At 34.3% G+C, this 22,145-nt stretch overlaps 1 protein-coding gene across 1 annotated transcript in view; it reads left to right on the top strand.

Moving 5' to 3' along the window:
- ACVR1C (activin A receptor type 1C) overlaps positions 1-22,145 on the top strand; it is an 85,986-nt gene that overhangs the window by 32,986 nt on the left and 30,855 nt on the right. Inside the window, exon 2 of the mRNA XM_081260652.1 lies at positions 2,792-3,022. Coding sequence (XP_081116778.1) covers positions 2,792-3,022 — 231 coding nt within the window. The remainder of the gene's footprint in view (positions 1-2,791; positions 3,023-22,145) is intronic.

Raw genomic sequence — 22,145 nt, 5'->3', positions numbered from 1 at the left:
TGTTGAGTACTTCAGGGTTGTCTTTAGAGAGTGGATCCATATTCCTTGGTTACTTGCCTTGATTTTCTGGCTCAGCTTCTCTTAGAGAAAATTCAAGGACTCTAATGAATCTTGCTACAGATGATTTGAATTTGTATCACAAGAGTTACTCTTCTTCCCATCTTTAGCACCTTAAATTATAAGGGTGAAGAACAATGAAGGAGGGGAAGTATCTTAATTGTTGAATGTTTTCTATATTTCCATAAATGTAAATTATAGAGTTAGAAAATATTGGTAATATATGAGATTTTAAGATTTCTGGATGCACTGTCCCTACTCTGGTTTATTTCCCATTTCCAATGAAAGGCACGAAGGCTCTGTATAGTCAAATAGTTTCTCCAGAGTCAATCAGCAAGTGAGTGACAAGGTAAGGGCTAGAACCTTTCTCTTTCTCTGAATTTTTTCTCTGGACTATGATCAACCATCACTTGCTCTGTGGCCATCTAGAATCTAGTCTGGATCATCAACAGAATGAGAACACTCAACTAACACTTAGCAGAGCAGAGAAATGCATTTCTTTATCATGCTTTTTAAAATAATCTCTACATCCTAAATCATTCAGCCATTCCCTTATGGACTAAACATATGTTTTGATTGTTTGTGTAAGACAACTGGCTTTATCCTCTCCAGGCATAGGAGAGATGGTCACTATAGTTTTTCCTGTAGGCCAGAAATTGGGCTAAGAGTATTACATATATTAACTGATTTATTCTTTATAGCAGCACTATAAGGATGCATATTTCTTTTTATTATTACCTTTCATAAAATGAAATGGAGGCACAGAGGGACCAAGTAATGCCTATGATTACAAAGCTAGTATAAGCAGGATTTGAAGGCCTTTTTCAGGTTGGAGTTGGAAAATGCTGGAGAGATTCCACTGTCAAAAGACAGTGGGTTAATGAATGCTCTCTATATGAACTCTCATTTATGCAAAAAAACTACCTTAACACATTTTCTAAATCACAAGCTTTTGTACATCTAGCTCTGTGGGATCCAGATCAATATATAATATATAGTTCTACTGTAGCATATAACTATTGAAGAAAGAGCATGTTTATTTACATTGGTCAATACTGCAATTAATAAGGTAGTGAGCTTGTTGTGCTAGATCCAATGTTGGTAACAAAATATTTTATTTGGGGATTTGCATTTCCCTTAGGAAATATATATAATAAATATACATATTTATAATATTTCCCTTAAGAAATATTTGCTAAAATATGATCTAAATGGTATTTTATAAGTCAAGAAAAATTACCAAAAAAGAAAAATAATAATTTTTAGCTGATTAATCTATAAATTGTTTTACCTTACATCCCAGTTATATGGGAATATTACTCATTTTGCTCCCATACTGATATTTGAAGTTGAGTGAAAGTCATCATTTATATACCAAATATTTTGTGAATATGCAATCATCCCTAAGTTGATTGATTATCAGTTTAAAGTCTTTAATTTCATTAACAGTGGTTACATGGTAAAATTTTGGACATTCAGATAATTGTAAAGAGGCAGTTAGGATTTACCAAAAAGTTCATCAAAGTAATACAGAAAGCTTATTTAGTGTTGCAGTATTTAGGAATAATCTACTTAGATAAAATTAGACTAAATTCCCCACAATCACTAGACACTTCATATTGGCAAATATTTTACACCTAAACAAAGAAATGGTGTACCACTTGATGAGAGAGAGAGAGAGAGAGAGAGAGAGAGAGAGAGAGAGAGAGAGAGAGAGGTGTAAAGGGAATATTGAGGTATATGTGGACATGAACAGATTAATTTTTTTAAAAATCTAATTTTTGAAAGTTTTATTGTTACAGATATATTAAATTCTACTGTTGATGTTTTTTTCTTTATGGAGGAGAGGTTTGCCTTAGAAAGAATTGCCTGAAGGTCATGGTCTATGTTCAAATGACTCACATTCTAAGATGTATATATTTCTTAGTGAAGAGGGAGAAGTATAATGGCTTATCAATGCCTTAAAGCTACTTTGACAACATCAATAAGGTTAAAATGTCATAGAATACAGAGAATCACAACCAATTTTTTGAGATATAAATTTCTATTGTTAGTTCAGTGTGTAGCAAATGCACTTAAATGGTTAAAGGGGGAAAGGTAAGTGAACAGAACATTGGTTTGTTTGGCTACACAGCTGCCACAACCATACTTTGATGTTCTGTGAGTGATGCTGGACAGCTCCCCTGTTGCTGTGATACTGTTTCCTAGCATTTCATAGGAGCTATTGATTTAGGAACAAACTGATGGAGCTTCAGAAAGATTCAGAGCACAGATAATGAAAATATAGTAGCAGCTGAATAAATTCACAAACACTAGCAATAGTAAATGATAATTGGGTTGCCTACTTAACAAAATACAATATTGAGAGACTGTAAACGTAGAGCATGTATTTATCAAGTATTGCTTATTTATTTATTTATTTTTTAAATCTTGATATTTTAAATCTTTTTTTTATTGGTTGTTCAAAACATTACAAAGCTCATGACATATCATCTTCCATACATTTGATTCAAGTGGGTTATGAACTCCCCTTTTTTACCCCAAATACAAGTTGCAGAATCACATGGGTTACACATCCTCATTTTTACATAATACCATATTAATGACTGTTGTATTCTGCTTATTTAAACCCTTCTTTAATTTTTATAAAGGTTGAGTTTCTATTCTCAAGTAAAACTAAAGAACTTGCATAATCTCTTTTGCATTTTAAAGCTATTTTCCTTACTCTTTGCAGGATTGAAGTGTGTATGTCTTTTGTGTGACTCTTCAAACTTTACCTGCCAAACAGAAGGAGCATGTTGGGCCTCAGTCATGCTAACCAATGGAAAAGAACAGGTGATCAAATCCTGTGTCTCCCTCCCAGAGTTAAATGCTCAAGTCTTCTGCCATAGTTCCAACAATGTTACCAAAACTGAATGTTGCTTCACAGATTTTTGCAACAATATAACACTACACCTTCCAACAGGTAAGAGGTCTTATTTTTAAAATTCATTTCAAATTTCCTTTTAATCTTGGGAAATTATAAATAGTGGAAATCAAACAGTCTTATTTTTTTTAAATAAGAAAATATGCTTCACTATTCTCTTTTTGTTCTTGACTCATAAAATTCTCTAGAGTCCAGTTGACATTGATTTTTTTAAAAAATATTGCACATCACTGTCAAAACATTGACACTGGCATAACCATTTTGAAAAGATTTGTTCACATAAATTGTCTTTTTTGAAGTGAGTAATGGACCTAAAATGAAATATAAGTTTTTATGAATTTTTCTAAAGGAAAAGAATTGAGGAACATTGATATGTATACAAATAAAGAAAGACAAAGGAAAGAAACAATGAGCACAAATCTAATCTCTGACAGAAAATAGATAACTATTTTCGCCCTAGTGGAAGTGAGGATGGACAGAGAACATTTTGGGATAGTCGAGATGCAGTGGTGGTTATATGGTCATATGTATGTGTAAAAACTCACCAAATTGAAAAATATAATATGTATGCACTTTATTATATGGAGATTATGCCTCAATTGAGTGGATTTTCAAAGAAGAAAGACTGATTTTTGACTAAATTTAAGGGTAGAACATGGACTCAGATAGAATTCATTGTAAATACTTAATCAGAGTTCATAGTTAGACTGGGAAGGACTTGCATTTTAGATGCTCTAAGTACCTTTAATTTTCACAGTCACATAGGTAGTATTTTGTTCGTTTGTTACAAAGTACTGTCTTGTACCCATACTGACTGGCAGCACATGGTCTTGTGGATAATTTGTTATTGAGATGACACATTAAAGAGACTCTTGACACAGCTGATGAAAGGACTTCCCTCCATATTTCCTTATCTTTTGTACTTAGTTATGGATAAGATCAGCACAGTAGAACTAAAAAAAAAAAAAATAGAAAAAAAACCCATTCCACATTCATGGATTAAAAAATTCAATATTGTTAATATGAGTATCCTCTCCAAATTAATCTATATATTCAGCTCAATCTAAACAATGAATCTCTGGCCCAAGGAGAAACTGGGGAAAAAACCATAAACAAAGAAAAATGTTCCTGATAGATCTCAGAGAACCACCAAATAAAGAAATATATGGAATGTGAGGCAGAGAGAATAGGGCAATCTAAAAACCAAGATTGCACGTAGATTTAAGGAATGAAAGGGGCCAAGCATAACTTTTGAGGTTGTATATATAAGATAATGTATTAGAACAGTATTTCCTAAGAGTGAGACAAGTACCACTTGTGGTATATGAAAAGATTTGAAGAATTTTCAAGCTGAATAGGCATGGCAAACACATGTGATATTGAATTTTATATGTGCACACTGAAATGTGTATTAAAATACCACACTGAACCCCATTAATACATACAATTAATATTTGCTAATTAAAAATTTTTAGAAATTTTTGGAAAAAACACTAAATAATATTAATTACATGATGATATCTTCTCTAATTTTCTTAGTTTTCCTGACTTTTGTATCAAGATTTCTCATTTCCAGATAGTGTGTCTTTAATACTTCATTCTTTTCTCTTTTAAACAGAGAGAAAACACAAAATATCTAACTAGAATGCAGTAACATTGATGGTTTACGTAGTTATCTTCTATTCATGGCAAGCAAACTTTTAAATTTGTGGTAATGATACTAGGTTTCTGTATAAAATGAATGTTTTCAGTTAAGAATTAGTTTATGAAAATTCTATAGTGGTTTATAAATATGGTGATTTAAGTAAATCTATTGATCACTGATATATTTTCTATCATTGTAGATTAAATCTTTTTTCTTTTAGAGTTCCACATGAAAGGAGTCATTATGGAACACATTTAGGGGGTTTGACTTCCTTTACTCTACATAGTGTTTTCAAAATTAATCCATGTTGGTTGTATTAGTAGCTTTTTTATTTTTTAAATTCTCAGTAATTACCAATTATATGTACAGAATAATTTTTTAAAGTCCATTCATGTGTTGGTGAGTATTCAGGTTGTTTCCACTTGAAAACTGTTATTAACAAAGCTGTTATGAACATTCATTTACAAGGCTTTGGAGAATGTTTTCATTTCTCTTGGAAAATAACCTGAGTAGAATTGTGGCATCATATGGAAAGTGTATGTTTAACTTCATAAATATAACCTCATAAATAATTTTCAAATTGCTTGTATATCCCCAATAGAAATGTACGATAGCTTCAGTTAGGTCCATACTCTTGCTAACACTTGGTATAATCTGTTCTTTTGATATTAGCCATTCATGTGGTTGTCTAGTCATATTTTATTTTGGTTTTCATTCATGTTTTTCTGATGAATAATGATGTTAAATTATTTTTATGGGCATATAAGTCATTTCTGTATCTTCCTTTATGAAGTATCTATTCAAGTGCCTATTGAAATTGGGTTATTTATCTTCCTATGGTTGAATCATATGAACTTGATAAATATTCTCATACAAGTTATCATCATATACATTTATTGTTAATATTTTCTCCCACTCTGTGAATTGCCATTTTATTTTTTTCATTGAATTTTCCACGCTTTGGGATGCTATTGTGAATGGTATTTTTAATATCTTAATTTCAAAATGTTAATTGCTGCTATACTAAATAATTAATTTTGTATATTGACCGTATATCCTGCAAGATTGAGAAAATAAATTAATTCTAATAGATTTTGTTTTAAAGATTCTTTGATATTTTCTAAATATGCAATCATCTTATCTGGGAACACAGGTTGTCTTTGATCTCCATTCTGGTCTGTATTCATTTTGCTCATCTTTCTTGCCTTTTTTGCATTGCCTGAGACCTCCAATATAATGATCAATAGGGGTGATGAGAGTTAAGGTTCTTATCTTTTTCTGGTCCTATGAAGAATGCATCAGTCTCTTCTATAGGGTGTTGATGCCTATTATCAATTGAGGGAATTTGATGTTATTTCTAAGTTGGTGAAGTTTTTCTTAAATCTTGAATGGAGATTAAATTTTTTTCAAGCATTTTTTACAAATTTATTGAGGTTTACCTTGTTGTTTCTTCAGTATGTTGATGTTATGGATTACATTAATTGAGTAGGAAACATTTTTTACAATAAGGATGATATTGTCCAGCCACTAATTAATGTCTACAAGAAAATGCTACATGATATTTCATTGAACTCAAGTGTTTTGACTTAAAGTAAGAATCTGTATGTTTAATGACATTTTTTGGTAAACTGACATTAAACTACAAGGAGAGCATGTGCTCAATGCAGTCATCCCCTGTGGGACTGTTCTCTCTTTGAGGCAGAGCTGGATGGTTATTAGCTGTATTAGGAATAGCAGCTGTTTGAAGAAGAGTTGGGAACCTCCAGGCTGAGCACCCACACAATCAGTGCCAACAGCTCCACAGTTTCCACGTCATCAGAGAGAGCAATTGATATCTACCCTGCTCTGCCTAGTAGGGATCTGTCAATTTCAGATGTGATCACCTATATGTGAAATATGGAAGAGAACTCTGAAAAACAAATTGTGTGATATTTCTGCAGTACTTGAGAGTCAGCATCATGTTCATGGGCAAATCAGTAAAAGAAAAAAGTCGGGTGGTGATCAGAAGAAGTTGAGCAAAATCTGGGGCATCCCTTTGTGGCTCCAGCTGAAAGCCAAGTGGGTCCTTGCCCCCCTGGCTCTTTCATCCATCTCCCCAGACCACGGGGTCATTTCTGAATAACCAATTTGATATAAATGCAGTCTCTCAGCTTGGCATGTTTCAGCTCTTCTGTCCTTAGATGCTTTTTGCAATGATCCTTGCCTTGTTTCTTTGTGACAAAATTTCTACCTTAAATACAGCTCATGTCTCTCCCACCCCAAACCCTTGCTGCTTGTACGGTAGTAACTCAGCAATTGAGGAACTGCTGGCACTTGCCCTTGCCCTCTTGAAAATCCTCTTGAGTGTTTGATGCTAATTCATAAACCTTAGTGGCTTTCATACAGGTTTTGATTATGACGCATAGAAAGAAATGCATTCTACTTAATTTTCCCCCACCTGACACGTACAATGAAACAAGATTTTCACAATGCATACTCACCTTTAAAATGTGTGAGGTGCTTTGATTCCTGCTATTTCATTAAATAAAAATGCTAGTCAGATCCCACTAATAGGTTTGTTCACAGTTCAAGAAACAGTACTTTAATTGATATTTAAAATGTAGTAGTTTTAATTGGAGTAAGTACATTTATTACTTTAATTCACTAGTATTAAAAAAAACTATTTGAAATTTTGTTATGATTTTAATTTCACACGTTTTCTTTTTAAATGACCTTTAAAAAACTTCTTACTATTCATTTTAAATATAAAAATGGATTAAATTTAAGTCAAATTAATTCAGATTATTATGAGTAATATTTAATTTAGATCACAATGAATTCATTCATTTGCCCTTAAAAAAATATCTTCTTGTTTGATACTACACATGGGTTTAATTTTTTAGGAGTTAATCATTTTATTCAATAGAAGTAATTTTATGTTTTGGCAGAAATATACTATTAGAAAACTTGCCTCTTCCCTGAACTTTTGATGTCAATAAAGAAATGATCTTCTAAGTTCAACTGCTTATCACCAATAGAGTTTCTTTTTACGTTAAAACAGTCCTTTATTTGACTGGTAATTAAAGTTTATGTCTACAAACAACAAATATACTATTATTTCCATAAAACGAATATGGTACTGAATATTTTAAAATTAAATATAGACTATGCAAATCAGTTAAACAAGAGAAACTTCTATGTTTCCTGGAGCTTACCATAATTTCCTCTCCATTTTTATTTTAAGACAGATAAGAGCTTTCTTCAATTCTATCAGTGCTATTTCATTAAATAAAAATGCTTTTATTTAACCATCCTTATCTCCTGACTTTGTCAACCATGCACTTGGCTCCAGGATCTGGCAGATACCTCCAGGGAAAATGGCATCCATGCTTATTCCCTCTCAGGATGCTTCACTGTGACTCTAGTCCCTCTGATGTAGCACTCCCAGGCTTTGTTTCCTGCCTGGTTCCAACTCAGGCAGGATTGTACTCCCTCAGCTTCCTCTCAAATAAGGAGAGAAGCGATTATGGTGGGGAAAAAAATCATCTTCAGAAATAATTGATACATCCCTTAACTATTCAAGAATATTTTCCTTTCAAAAAGAAAAGAGATATTTGCATAAATTAGTATGTGCTATGGGAAAAATCAGGTTGGGTCAACAAATAATAACAGGTGAAAGAGTCTGACACTCAGTGGATGATGTTTGCAGTGTTAGTCCCTGCATGGGTTCTGTCTGTGAGCCCCGTAATCTGCCCCCCCCCCCGATTTTTCTCACTGCTTTTACATATTTGGAATTAATTTGGCTTTCTGTCTCTATCCTCTATTTCTTTCAGACTCTTTTATTCATATTTTTAAATCTTTGAATCTCTGATAATTTCAATATCTACAGTTTCTGAGACTTTAATTCTGCTCTTTTAGATTCTGCTGACTCGTATTCTTGCTAGTTTCTTTCCTTGGATTTTCTAAAAATTATTTTATTTATTTTTTATTTTTTACATTGTGAGCTTGTATTATTGAGAACCTTATCTGAAGGAACTTTTGGAGCCTGTATTTAATTAGCTCCTTCAGAGAAGATATTTGTTAGTTTTTGCCAAATGTGTCTGAGGGTGCTACCAACTCCAATCCATTCAATTCTAGAATTTGGTCTTTGGGGCCAACATGTAGAATGAATCCTGGCTCTAAGCTTGCCAGTATGGTACATAACTGTGGTAAAGAACTCTAGAAGACAAATGTTTTTCTGCTCTACCCAAAGTCAAGGTTGAGACATAGGAGGGTACACCTTGTCTCTTTGTGGAACACCTTTTGATTTGTCTTGTTTTCAAGGAGTCACCATTTATATTTGCCTGAATTGATAAGAATCTCTGTCCTGACCTTCACTGTTTCAGGAACCATCCTTTATCTCCTGACTTTGTCAACCATGCATTTGGCCCCAGGATCTGGCACATACCTCCAGGGCAAATGGCATCCATGCTCATGCACCTCTTTGCATTGGCACTGTGGTTGTGGCTGCTGAGCAATTCATTTATTTTTTCCACCCGCTTAATCATAAAATAGAAAAACATTTTTTTTCCATTTGTATTTTATTTAGCATTTTCATGTGTACCAAAAGGATTTCTATGGACATCTAAAGTGTAACTTGGCAAAAGTGTAAATTCTAGGATGGTTTATTTTTGAAATGATACTGGCATAATTATCTATCCATCTGGAAGAACACAGGGTTGTACCACAGTGTCATACCATATACAAAAATAAATTGCAGCTTGATTAAATATCTAATTGTGACATATAAAACAATTTAAATGTCAGAGGAAAATTTAGAAAAAAAGATTTTTATGACTTTATAGTATGGAAGCTGTTCTTAAATAAGACAGGAAACTCACTGCTATAAAGGGAAAAGAGATAAAATTGACTACATGAAAACGAAAATAATAATGGATGATAAAAGAGAACATAAATAAAACCAAGAGATAAATTAAATATTGGATAGAAATATTTATAGCATATATAACTGGGGAAAGGTAACTATTTTAAAAGATAGAGACTGACGAGAGAAGGATCAGAGGAGAGGAGGGAATGGGTGGGTGTTAAGTGAAAAAATGAGCAAAGGACACAAGTTTTGTAGAAAAGAAAATCCGAGGTGGTCAAGTTTTGAAATGATGTGCAACCTCAGGAATAGCTGGGAAGATAGAAATTAAAATGATGACATACTATTAGATTGGCAAAGGTTAAAAAGAGTGACATGTTAGGGTGTTTTCAACTAAAAGCATCAGAAAGTTAGATAGTATCATCTTCAATAATAAAACAATTCACTGAATCACATGGTGAGAAATCTGGAAGCAATCTCAGTGTCACCATCCTACTTCCAGGTTTCTTTTTGCCAGTTGTGGATACCTCATTGTTTACAGCATGATAGTTTTTCTCTGATTCCTCTGATAGTTTTCCTCTGATTCTTTTTTCCTCATGTTAATCTGTTTTTATTATTGATGTAGGTTTGGGTTTTTTTTCTTTGGGGCTCAAGTTTCAAGGCAAGCTCAATTTGATTTGCCCAAATTAGGTAGTGTACTAGAAACTCTATTTAGTTGAGATGCCAAAGGTCTTGTTTCTTATTGCAAATTTAGACCACAAATAAACTCTTCTCCTTCTACCACAAATATGGGCTTTGGGCTTATTACAAATAAATAAGTAAATAGAATAATTTGTTCCTGAGAACCTGTGAATGAACCTATCATGTATACTTTAGGGTTTTTATTTATTTATTTTTTTCTGCTGCTTGGGTGGTACAGGACTTTCCAGACAAATACTTCCTTTAATTTAGTTAGAGTCACTAAAGGGACCATAACTGCCTGTCAGAAAAAGCACAAACTCTCTCTGGTGGAAGACACTTTAAGATTGGGCCTCCAAGAGACACAGCAACCATACTTTGAAGGACATGATCTGTGGAGCAGACTCACCACGCACTCAGCCAGGCAGCGGAGCCAGAGCCAGCAGAGAAGACCACACACCAGAAGAAATGGTTTCATATCTGATGGTTAACAGACAAAATTCACAGACTACGTATGTTTTTAAGATTAAAGGAATAAAAGGCAAACTTGAAAATAGTTTTTGGAGAATAGGAAACCATGAAAAAGTGAGATAGCAGATGTGAACAGTAGCAGAAAAAAAAAAAACTCCTTCAAATTAAAAAACAACAACAACAAAGGAATTGATTTGACAACAACTGTGTATAATAACAATTGAAGAGAGAATCAGGGATCTGAAATACAAGTCAGATGAAATTATTTTATGTGCAGTATGTGGAGAAGACATGATGGGAAACATGAAGAAGATAACAAACAGGAAAATGTAAGGAGCTGTATCATCTGCTCTTATGAAGTCAGAAAGAGAGGAGACAAAAATTGGGCAAAAATGTTTATGCGCAGAGATAACAATTCAGAATTTCCCAGAACTGATCAAGTATGCCAGTCCAGAAATCTCAGAAATTTAACAAAAATCAAGAGGACAAATACAAAGAAATCCAAAACTTGCCACATCATTGTAAAGCTACAGAACACCAAAGCAAAGAAAGATTCTAAAAGTTACAGAGAACAAAGGTAAATCAAATTCAAAAGAGCTACAGTAGGCTGACATCTTCTTAATAGCAAAAAATAAAAGGAGAAACAGTGGAATTGTATCTTCCGTGTTTGAAAAGCAAATAACAAAATTCTGTATACAGCCAAATTATCTTTAAAGCATATATGTAAGGCAAAGACATTTTTAATTAATATAGGATTACATTATGCAGAAAATAAAGGAGTATAGTTATCCAAGAGTAGAGGAAATTCCAAAGGATGCCCTTCAGGTATAAAAAATTAAGGAGACATTAAGGAGGAGTGAAGAGTAAAGAAAATGAAAACCGTGTGGCTGATTCTAAAGAATCTCCACAATAATAAAGTCTGTGTCTCTTTAAAAAATTATACTAAGTGACCATTGAATATAAAAATAACACATTATATATGTCAGGAGAGGCAAATGGAGTTAAAATGTTCATAGGGCCTACTTTAGGAGGAAAGTAAAGATATCATTAAGCATTATTTCAAATGTGCTTTGAAATGGCCTGTGATCATTTCTCCACACCTATAAAATAATAGGAAGTGAGAATGTTCTCTGTAATCTGCAACAGAAAAAGAATGGAATGATGGAAACAATCCAACAGAAGTCAAAAAAGAGAGAAAGAGAAGAGGAAGCATATACCAGATATGACAAAAAAAAGCAACCAACATATATCATTAATAATTAAGTGTAAATACATTAATGTAAATATACTATGCAAAGATTATCAAATTGGAAAAGAACTAATTCAACTACCTGTTGTTTAAAAGTATGTATATAAGATGAAATTTTACAGAAATATTTAAATTATTATGATAGAGAAGATATGCCTTATACTTCAAAACAAACAAACAAACAAACAAAAAGTGTTGGGTGACTCCTATTAACAGCAGACAAAATAAACTTTAATGCAAAAAAATTACTGGAGCTGAAAATGATCAGATCTGGGGTTGTGTGGCTCAGTGGTGGAGTGTGTTTTTAGTGTGCATGAGGCCCTGTGTTCATTTCCCAGCACCAAAAAAGTTCATTTTATATGCATGTAAGAACACAGCCTAAAAAATAAATAAAATGTTATGAAACAATAAGGAGAAATAGAAGTCCATAATCTCAGAGGGAGATTTAAAAGTAGCACTGACCTGGTAATTGATAGATATTTTCCTAGAAAATGATTCCCAGACCCCCCAAAATCTTAGGACATTAAAGAACTTAAATCAGTGATCTTAAAGCAGGCAGGAAAAACATATTCCCTTAAAGAAAATTTCAAAGCCCAAGAGGATCTACTAGAAAATTATGCTAAACTTCCAGGAACAGATAATTTTTACATAAACTCTTCCAAAGCATGTGTAAGTATAAAATATTCCATAATTCATTTATGCATAATCTTGATATCAAAGCCCAACAAAGGAAGTAGAAAAAAAGGAAAATTATGTCCTGCTCACTCATGAACATATATGCAGGTATCTAAATTTGAATAGGAACCATATAGGATGCTGAGATCCTATAGGGATTATAGGAACCATAGTTGAAATTAACCAAAGTTAATAAGAAGATGATCAAGTATAATAATAAAACTGTTGTTTAAAGACAAGGAAATAATTATTCCTCAAATCAGGATAATGGCTGCCTTGGGGAAGGGACAAGGTTGTGATCATATGGAGGTATTTTAGAGAGGAGTGGGGAATGAGTAGGTTATGAATTGCAGTTTATAATTACTTGTTTTATTTTACCTAGATGTTATATGCATTTTTCTGTATACTCACTATATTTCACAACAAATGAATAAAACATCAAATTTCAAAGTTATATTTATATATTCTATTAACCTTTGGAGTTGGGATGGGAAAGAATTGGAAGAGGACATTATTTAACTCTTTCCTTGCAAATTCCAATGCTGTTTGAATTATTATTTTTTTCCCTAATGAAATCCAAATTAAGTTAAGGTTAAAAATGACTATGAGTAATTGTTTAAAAGACATCTAGTAGCCTTCAGCAACTATTTAGTAGAACCTAGATTTTTAACTGGTCTGACAACTGTCCACTTAACAGAAATATTTCAGCTGCTCTTGCAACTAAGTATGCAAGAGCAGGAGACTTGAATTCTGGGTGACAAGGTGAGTGGTAGTGTTTTGGAGAACTTCTGAGAAAGTCCATTAAAACAGAACTGGCATGTTGATGTGCCATCCACCTCCATGTTGCCTGGATGTAATGGTTGGACTTCTGACTTGGACCACAAGGGTGATGCTGCACTATAGAGATGACAACAGGACAGCTGAGAGTAGTCTGACTGACAACTTCATGGAGACACCTGGCTAACAGAACAACCGTCTTCCGATTCCTTTTCAATGGGAGAAAATAGAAAATTCCTACCTGTCTTTTTCTGCTACTAGCAGTTAAATCCAATTCTAATTAACATACAAATGGCAAAACAACTCAACCAGAGTTCTACCTGCCTGGGGGATGTGTGTGGCATGAAGACAAGTTTTATTTGATCTATGCAGTTTCTGGAAAAGAAAAATGAATGTGTTTATAATGTTAAAAACATTTAGAGGCTGCTATAGTTGAATAGTTGTGCCTTTCCTTCATTCAGGTATTGGAATCCTAATCCCTAAGGTAATGGTATTAGGATTTGGAGCCTTTGGAGAAGAGATTAGTCATGAGGGTGGAGTTTACATGAATGGGATTAGTGTCTTTATAAAAGAGGCCTAAGGGAGCTCCTTCTACCAGGTCACAGCAAGAAGGTCCCACCTATGTCCTGGAAAGTGGAAGCTCATCAAACATGGAGTTTATTTGTGCCTTGTCCTTGAACTTCTTAGCTTTCACAAGTGTGAGAAACAAATTTATATTGTTTATTTTTTTTAAATAAACAATATAAATTTTATAATTATATAATTATAAACAATATAATTTTTTAAAAAATAAATCCTAACCCTGATTCTTAACTCGCCTTGAAAAATCAAAATATTTGGCATCCCTGAAGTGTCCCTTGTAGTATCAGTTGCCCAAAAAGGAATAGTAATTGATTTTTCCTTATTGGGCACAAGAGTTTCCTATTCTTTGTGTTCACTTAGTGTGTATGGAGTTTATGTTCACTATTGTAGACTTCCCGCTATCAAGAGTTTAGTTTATTCTCTATTTTAATATTGTTGTGTTTTTCTGTTTGATATAATTTTATACCATACCTTTTTTCTCCTTAACATTAAAAACAATTTTTTTTCTAGTGAAGGAAACATTTTGTAGCTTATTCTTTCATGGCTGAGTTATACTTCAGTTTATAATGAAGGATTTCTTGTGATTCTAGGTGACATCAAAGATATGATTATAAGCTTGGTGCAGAGGTGTACACCTGTAATCCCAACAGCTCAGGAGACTGAGGCAGGAGGATCGTGAGAAATAGAAATAGCTGATGTCAAATTGCATCAAGAACACTCTATAATTGTTCATGGAAATTTTACAGCACAAGGTTAGGAAGCTTTGGCAGAGAAGCTGGTTATTTATAGGGTTAATTTTGATAGGAATTGCTGGTTAGTTCATGCTTACACTAATTGCAATCCTTCATAGGGAATTAGACTTTTCAAAAAAAACCTTCAAGTTCCAGGCATCTTTGTTCCCATTTTTTCTCCTAAAAATTCAGTACTTGATAGCGTAAGTGTAGTGATAATTTCTGATTTTTTCCTTTAGATTTCAATTATTTTAATAATACTATTGCCAGGTGATGATTCATGCCTATAATCCTAATGACTTGGGAGGCGGAAGCAGGAGGATTATAATATCAAGGCCAGCCTCAGGAACTTAGCAAGACCTTGTCTCAAAATAAAAAATAAAAAGGGACTGGCAATGTAACTCAGTCAAAAAGCTCCCTTGGGTTCAATCCCCAGTACCAAAAATAAATAAATAAATAAATAATAAAAAATAAAAAAATAAAAAAATAATAGTATTATATTATTACTAATTTAAATAATTAGTTTCAATAAAAAGGATATAAGAACAATGTTTAAATGTGGGTGCTTTGTTAATTTCAGTATAATTCTCACCTTCCTGTTCTGTCTTTCATTGTGTAAAAAGCGAAAGGAAGATTAATTATTTATTATTTTATGTTAGTGGATAGTGTATATTGATTAGGTGTATTTCTAAATTAGCCTTCAGTTTCAACCAAACCACAGTTTTGCTTCTGAAGAAGACAAACAGCCAAAACAAAATCAAATTTATCAAAAATTAGTAATTAAAAAAAATGCAGACTCAGGAATTGAGTGTTATTCTTTTGGGAGTTTAAGTCCTGTTATCTCTATTCCTTTAAAAAATGTCAATTGTTGTTTTTAACATTCTTATGGCTTCTATTTGAGACACAAATTCTTTGCTGTAGTCAGGATAAGGTGACATGTGCACGCTGAGAAATGCTCATGGGACCCCTTGTGGAATTGTTCTGCCATCACATGAACAAATCCATTTATAGCTCACTCTCTGAGGATTCAGTGCACACCTGACAGGTGTGCCAGACAGGCTTTTCTTTGCCTATAAAGTGAAAGGTGCTATGATTTTATATTTTGGAAAATTCTCTGAAGTATAAGCAAACAAAGAAGTCGAACTTGTGCTTTAAAAGTTTAATACAGGAAGCATTTCTTGTCTTCAGAAACAAGTACACTGATTTAGGTTAGGAGATTTTGTTCATAACGATGTAATTGGAAATTGAAAGTGAAATTTATAACAAAATTTAAATTGAGGATTATGCATTATGTAAGGCTGTACTCTCTCAGTCATGTAAGTGCCATTATATTTTAACTCAAATATGTTTTGGATGATTATTATATGCAGGACATTGAGCTAGGTCAAAATGTGATTATCCCACATCAATCTTTTCCAAGCGAACAAGCTGCTTTGTGTGAATATATTAGCTGTTATACTAGTATAGACTTTAGGACAGGGAAGTGTGACTTTTCCTTTGTCATCAATATTTTAAGTACCTTCACTGAACAAGGCCCTCTGCCGTGAACTGGGAAGAGAAAGGTGTGAGATATGAGTGTGGCTTCCAAGGAACTTTCATTTTTCCCATATAAAGCATTGATTTAAGGAAAGAACTTAAAATATCCCTTGAATAATTACCTTCTGATTTCTTTACAAACATGTATCATTTGAGAATATGTGTTTCGATGGCAGAGATGAAAAGATGATCAATTTAACTGCCTTGCAAGTAAGGAAAACTAATAGTGGAACCTATTTAAATTTTCCTTCCTACATTTTATTAATCTAATTTCTCCTGAGTAAAAGTATTTTTTTGGTACTGGGGGACTGAACTCATGAGTCCTTGGCCACTGAGCCACATGCCCAGCCATATTTTGTTATTTATTTAGAGACAGAGTCTGGCTGAGTTGCTTAGTGCCTTGATTTTTGCTGAGGCTGGCTTTGAACTCCTCCTTTGTACTCCTCCTTTGTCAACCTCCCAAGTTGTTGGGATTACAGGCGTGCGCCACTGTACCCAGCTCTGAGTGAAAGTTCTTCATACTTTTAAGTCAATGATTATATTCTTCAATCCAATATTCTTATTTTCTTAAAATATTTTTAAAAAGCATTATTCTTAAGTTCAGATGCTGATGGGTAAAAGATTTGCAGCCTTTAGATGTTCTTCACATACTCCCTGAAAACATACCACAGGGTAAAAACTGTCCTGGAAATATTTTTACATGCCATGTCCCCTGTGTGCTATAACATTAGTAAATCTGGCCAGATGAAGACGGTGTGCAAATAACCACTCACAGACTGAGCACTGAACAATGGAATGACCCATTAATAGTTCATCAGATTCATTTAACATGTCAAAATAATTGTCATTTTATTTCTGTTCCTGTCATGGTTTACTTTTATCTCTAGGTTAGAAAATCTTCTCTTATTTAGTACATGGGGTCAGTGTTGATCACAGAACTTTTGACCTGATTATTCTCGATTTGTGTAGAATGAAGACCTTTTGCTGTTACCCACAGTGGAGAATCTTGAAGGGATCTAACTAAATCAACTTATAACTGGATTATACCTGAGGAATCTTACAATGGTCACTGTAAAAAAGTAGGCTAGACAAGTGGGAGGCAGGCCAGTGTAGGTGGGGTATCTGCCTGTAATCTGTGAGCACAAAATTGCACGGGAAGGTGACAGGTAAAACCAGCATTTGTGACTTAGCTCCAGCCTTGTTCAGTGAAGTTCTTAAAATATTGATAACAGGGGAGAAGTCCAAAAAGTCTATGCTAGTATAACCTCCCTCCCCTCACATCTAAATTATTCTGTGAACAATTTCTAACTTCTTTACGAACATGTAACATGTTAATTATTTCTCATTGCTTAGCATGTCACTCTGTTTTTGACAAAACAAAGTATTCCTTTTGAGTTAATGAGGCACCTTTTACTATCTTAGGGGTAATAGATTCTTCAGTTGCAGTTGCACATATTATTTTTACTATTTAACCCCAGAAGCCAGAGAAGTAAACAATGCTCCTATGTCACAGGCCTGTATCACAGAAGGTTTATAAGGAAAGTGGATGGACAGACATTATCATGTCATTCAATTGATCATGGTGGTGTTTTCCAGGTGACAGGACAGGAACAGAACCTTCAGAAAGCATCTCTAGCAATATTGTCTTTTGGTTGATGTATTACCTGAGAATACTCCAAAGCTATGAACTGGAAAAAAAATAAATGTTCCATTTGTAGCTGTAGAATTGGGTGAGAAGGCAACTAGCTGAAGCTGTGAATGTTCATAGTTGAAGATGTGATATTTACACATTCATGAACTGAAACTAGCAAAATCAATATTTTCACTTAGGAAAAACCTTTAATAAAAGGAGGAGAAGGAGTGGTTTTAGAGCTCAATTAGTGTATAGTGGGTTTTAGGAGTGTTTTGGGCCCCTGTGAGTTTCTGTAACTACTTGCTACAGAAACTTTCAGGAGGGATTTCAACACAGTGTTCTATTGTGATGCCTCAGTTTTTACTCAGTTGAAAGTCATTAAAATATGATAGGGGAACATGTCTGTAAATTGAATATTGTACTAAGAGATTTTCAAGCCAGTGAGAATCCAGTGTATTAATTATTTGAAGCAATTAATTAAGCACATACTTCCACTCAATTCTAAGCCTTCTCCTCATAATAACATATGCTAAGGAAATGTAAATTTATTAAGCTGAATGCCATTTAAGTCTCTTAGGCATCAGTACTTTTTCATATTTTTGATAAAAAAGGATAAGAGGTCAGCAGGGAGGAAGTATGAGAATCCTGCCAACATCATCTCATCTTTCTCCTTTCATCTGGATGAGTTTGCCTCCCTGGAGCATGAAATAAGAAGTGGCAAGGAGGAATGAGAATGAGCTCCTGGGAGCAGCCCATGCACTGAACTAATTCTGAACTTCATGTGGGCAGCAGCCACCACCAGGGGCTTTCCCCACCACCACCTCCACCCACCGCTCTAGGGAAAGTTGCAAAATCCACAACAATCAATTTATTTTTTTCCTTCCTACCCCCTTCTTGCTTTCCCTCCCTCCCTCCTTCCTTCCTTGTTTCTTTCTTCCTGTTTTCCACTTTGCTAATTGTCAGCCCTCTGTGTCCATGAGTTCCACACACACAGATTTAATCAACCACAGATTGAAGATATTCAGGGAAAAAAATTGCATCCTTACTGTACATGCCCAGATTCTTTCTTATTGCTATTCTCTAAGCAGCACAACTATTACAGAGCGTTTGCATTGTATTAGGTACTATAAGTAATCTAGAAAGTGTATGGGAGGTTGTGCATAGGTTTTATGCAAATACTATTTTTATGCAAATACTACCTATAGTATATAAAGGACTTAAGCATCCTTGGATTTTGAACCCCCTGCAGATACCAAGGGATGACTATATTTCCTTTACTTGTGATTTCTTGGTTCAACATATTCTGGGGGAGATATTTGAGAGATAATTTCTCACATATCTAAGCTGATGCTTTTTCCCTCATTTCCCCATTTGCTATGGAGGGACGTAACTTGAATTAGCAATGCAGCACTCTCCATACCTCGCTTCAAGAATTCAACAAACTCTCTCATGGAGCTCTTATTCCATGGAAAAGGCATCTCAGTGGGCACAGGAAATCTCCCAAATTAGAACTGATATAATAGAAAGAGTTCCATGATCAAAATTGTAGAAACTGCTAGAAAAATTAATATATCCATGAAAGGTAACTATTATTAAAAGTATTTCTTGCTGCATGATTGTCCTCTTCTGCCATAATTAATTGGGTGTGGACTCTACTTTCTCTTCATTTCTCTTCTGTGAAGATTACAATCAACATTTGGTTTAAAGCATAATTTTATAATGTTTGCTTTTAAAACTGCCAGGTGTTTGAGGGGTTCTTTCTGGATAGTGTTACTAGACTTTTTTATAGCAGATTAATCTTCATTTTTCTCCCTGACTAACTGATCAGTAAATTTGTTCACAAAAGTAGAAACAATGCCCATCTGTAATAAACATCCCTGAGAGCAGTGGGCATCACCAAAGCAGTGAACCTTCATGAAGATAATTCTATTCTGAGGGTTGCTGATCTTCTACCTCTTTATTAGTTGCTATAGTGATGATCTTAGCTCTGCTTAATAGCACTTTACTAAATTGAAGACAATCGATAAGCTTTTCCAGGCTAATGTTTATATTGGTATTTTCTAATTACACATATCAAAATTAAATTGACCTATATAAATGTGTACAATAGTGAATTTCCATTTTTAAAAACATGTCCCAATAGGTGTTTTTAAAATAAAGCTAAAGGCTGGGGTTGTAGCTCAGTGGCAGAGAACTTGCCTAGCATTTTGAGGCACTGGGTTCAATCCTTAGCACCACATAAAAATAAATAGCAAACTTTAGAAGTTGCAAGAACCATGGTTAATGATTTCCAAGGCAAAGCCGTGAGAGAACACTTTCAGCACCTACCAAAGAACTCTCAAGGCCAACTCTCCTCCCATGCATCTGTTCAACTTCTAATGCTTCCAGAGGAACACTGAAACCTCAGGAGGAGAGGTGGCAATCAAGTTCACTGAATAGAGGAACCTGGATTATGTTTCTAAAGTTCACCTCACAGTTTTAAGTCTTTGACTTACTGATAATATATACACTAACAATTTTTAGCATCATGATGAAAAGTCTATGAACATGTTTTTGAGGAATTTAAAACTTTTCCCCCTAGAATTATATATTTTCATATTTATGGGTTTTTTTTTGGGGGGGTGAGTGCTGGGGATTGAACTCAGGGGCACTTGGCTACCGATTCACATCCCCAGCCCTATTTTAAATTTTATTTAGAGATAGGGCCTCACTGAGTTACTTAGTTTCTCGAGGTTGCTGAGGCTGGCTTTGAACTCATGATCCTCCTGCCTGAGCCTCCCAAGCCCCTGGGACTACAAGCATATGCCACTGTGCCTGGCCGTATTTATGTATTTTTTGGACACATTGTAAGTAAACTCCAAGTACTTAATGTAGTAAGCTGTATAGCCTTGTCAATGAAAAAAAAAGGAAGTCTGAGAAACTGTGTAATCCTCAAGGCCCATGACCACAGTAATTTGTTTAGATTCTAAGGTACAGGGGTTATGCTGCTACTTTCCAGATATGGTCATGAGATTGACCCTCTCTGGCCTGTAGAGAGTCAACTGAGGGTAGGGAGCAGTTCGGAGGGAGAAAGAGGCAGCCTACAATCTAGACATGCTTTTCTCTCCCAGAGACTGAATTCTCCTCCTGATGTTTGAGAACTTAAATACCCTCAATTTGATCCCATGTTCTATTGAATACATCTCATGGCTCATTAAAAACAAAAACCAATACCTCTCATGATAGTATGTGGGGTTAGAAAAACTAATGCTGAGTCTGTCTTTAGTGAATATAAAGGAAATGAAAGTGAGCCAGTTTCAAGTGTCAAAATAACTTTTGAAAAACACTGGAAATATCTGACATCATAGATTTTTTTCATGGATCTTTTTCTAAATTGAAAAAAGATTTCAGTACGAGATGAAGTTTAAGTAGAAAATTGGCTATATGTGTTTTAAAATTAGCGTTGTAAATTTAAGTATATCCTTATGTTATTTGGTTTCAATGATCACATTCATTTTTCAAAAATATTTTTAGTTGTAGATGGATAATAACTTTATGTATTCATTTTTATGTGGTTCTGAGGATCAAACTGGGTACTTTACACATGCTAAGCAAGTGTTCTACCACTGAGCTACAACCCTAGCCCTCACATTCATTTTTCTAAAACAAAGTTTCATCCCTTCCTTATAAGGAACCATTCTGTCCTTTAAGAAATATTTCCTGATCATCTACTATGTGTCAAGTCCTGTTGTAAACATTGGGCATGTGGTGGAAAAATGCAGGCAAACTTCTTCCTTTCACAAAGCTTATATTGTTTAATGAAAATCAGATAATAAATAAACAAATATGCAGCACGCCAGGTGGTGGCCTGAGCCACAAAGTAAAGTAGTTCTAGAGAGTGAGTGGAGGAATAGGAAGAAGATGCTATTTCAGGAAGGATTCTCACCCAAGACACCAGTGCCTACCTTACTGGTTTTCTGTTGTTCATTCAAATAGTAACTACTCAGGATGAAAGTTGGATCATATCTATTATTGCTCAAAACCCTGCAATAGCTTCTGCTTAAAATCGAATTCACAGCCCTTCTTTTAGCATATAAGGCCCCACATGAAGTTTCCCTGTCTTACCTCCCTGATCCCTTTCTTTCTTTCTCTCATTTACTGTACTCTAGGCACATATTATTCCTGAACACAGCACAAAGGCTCTCCATCTCAGGCCCATTACTCTAGCTTCTGGGTCTCTGCAACCCCTTTGGTTGCTGCTACATTGTTTCATTCACCTCCCCAGAGAAGGCTTCTATGACTACTCAGTCTAAAATGGCATCTTGACATCTCTGTCTCTTCCCTTTTTATTCATCTTCATTGC

Source organism: Spermophilus citellus (genome assembly GCF_964194105.1).
Source record: "Spermophilus citellus genome assembly, chromosome: 11".
Taxonomy (NCBI): domain Eukaryota; kingdom Metazoa; phylum Chordata; class Mammalia; order Rodentia; family Sciuridae; genus Spermophilus; species Spermophilus citellus.
The sequence above is the reverse complement of the archived record's forward strand: the minus strand, read 5'-3'. Positions and strand labels throughout refer to the sequence as shown.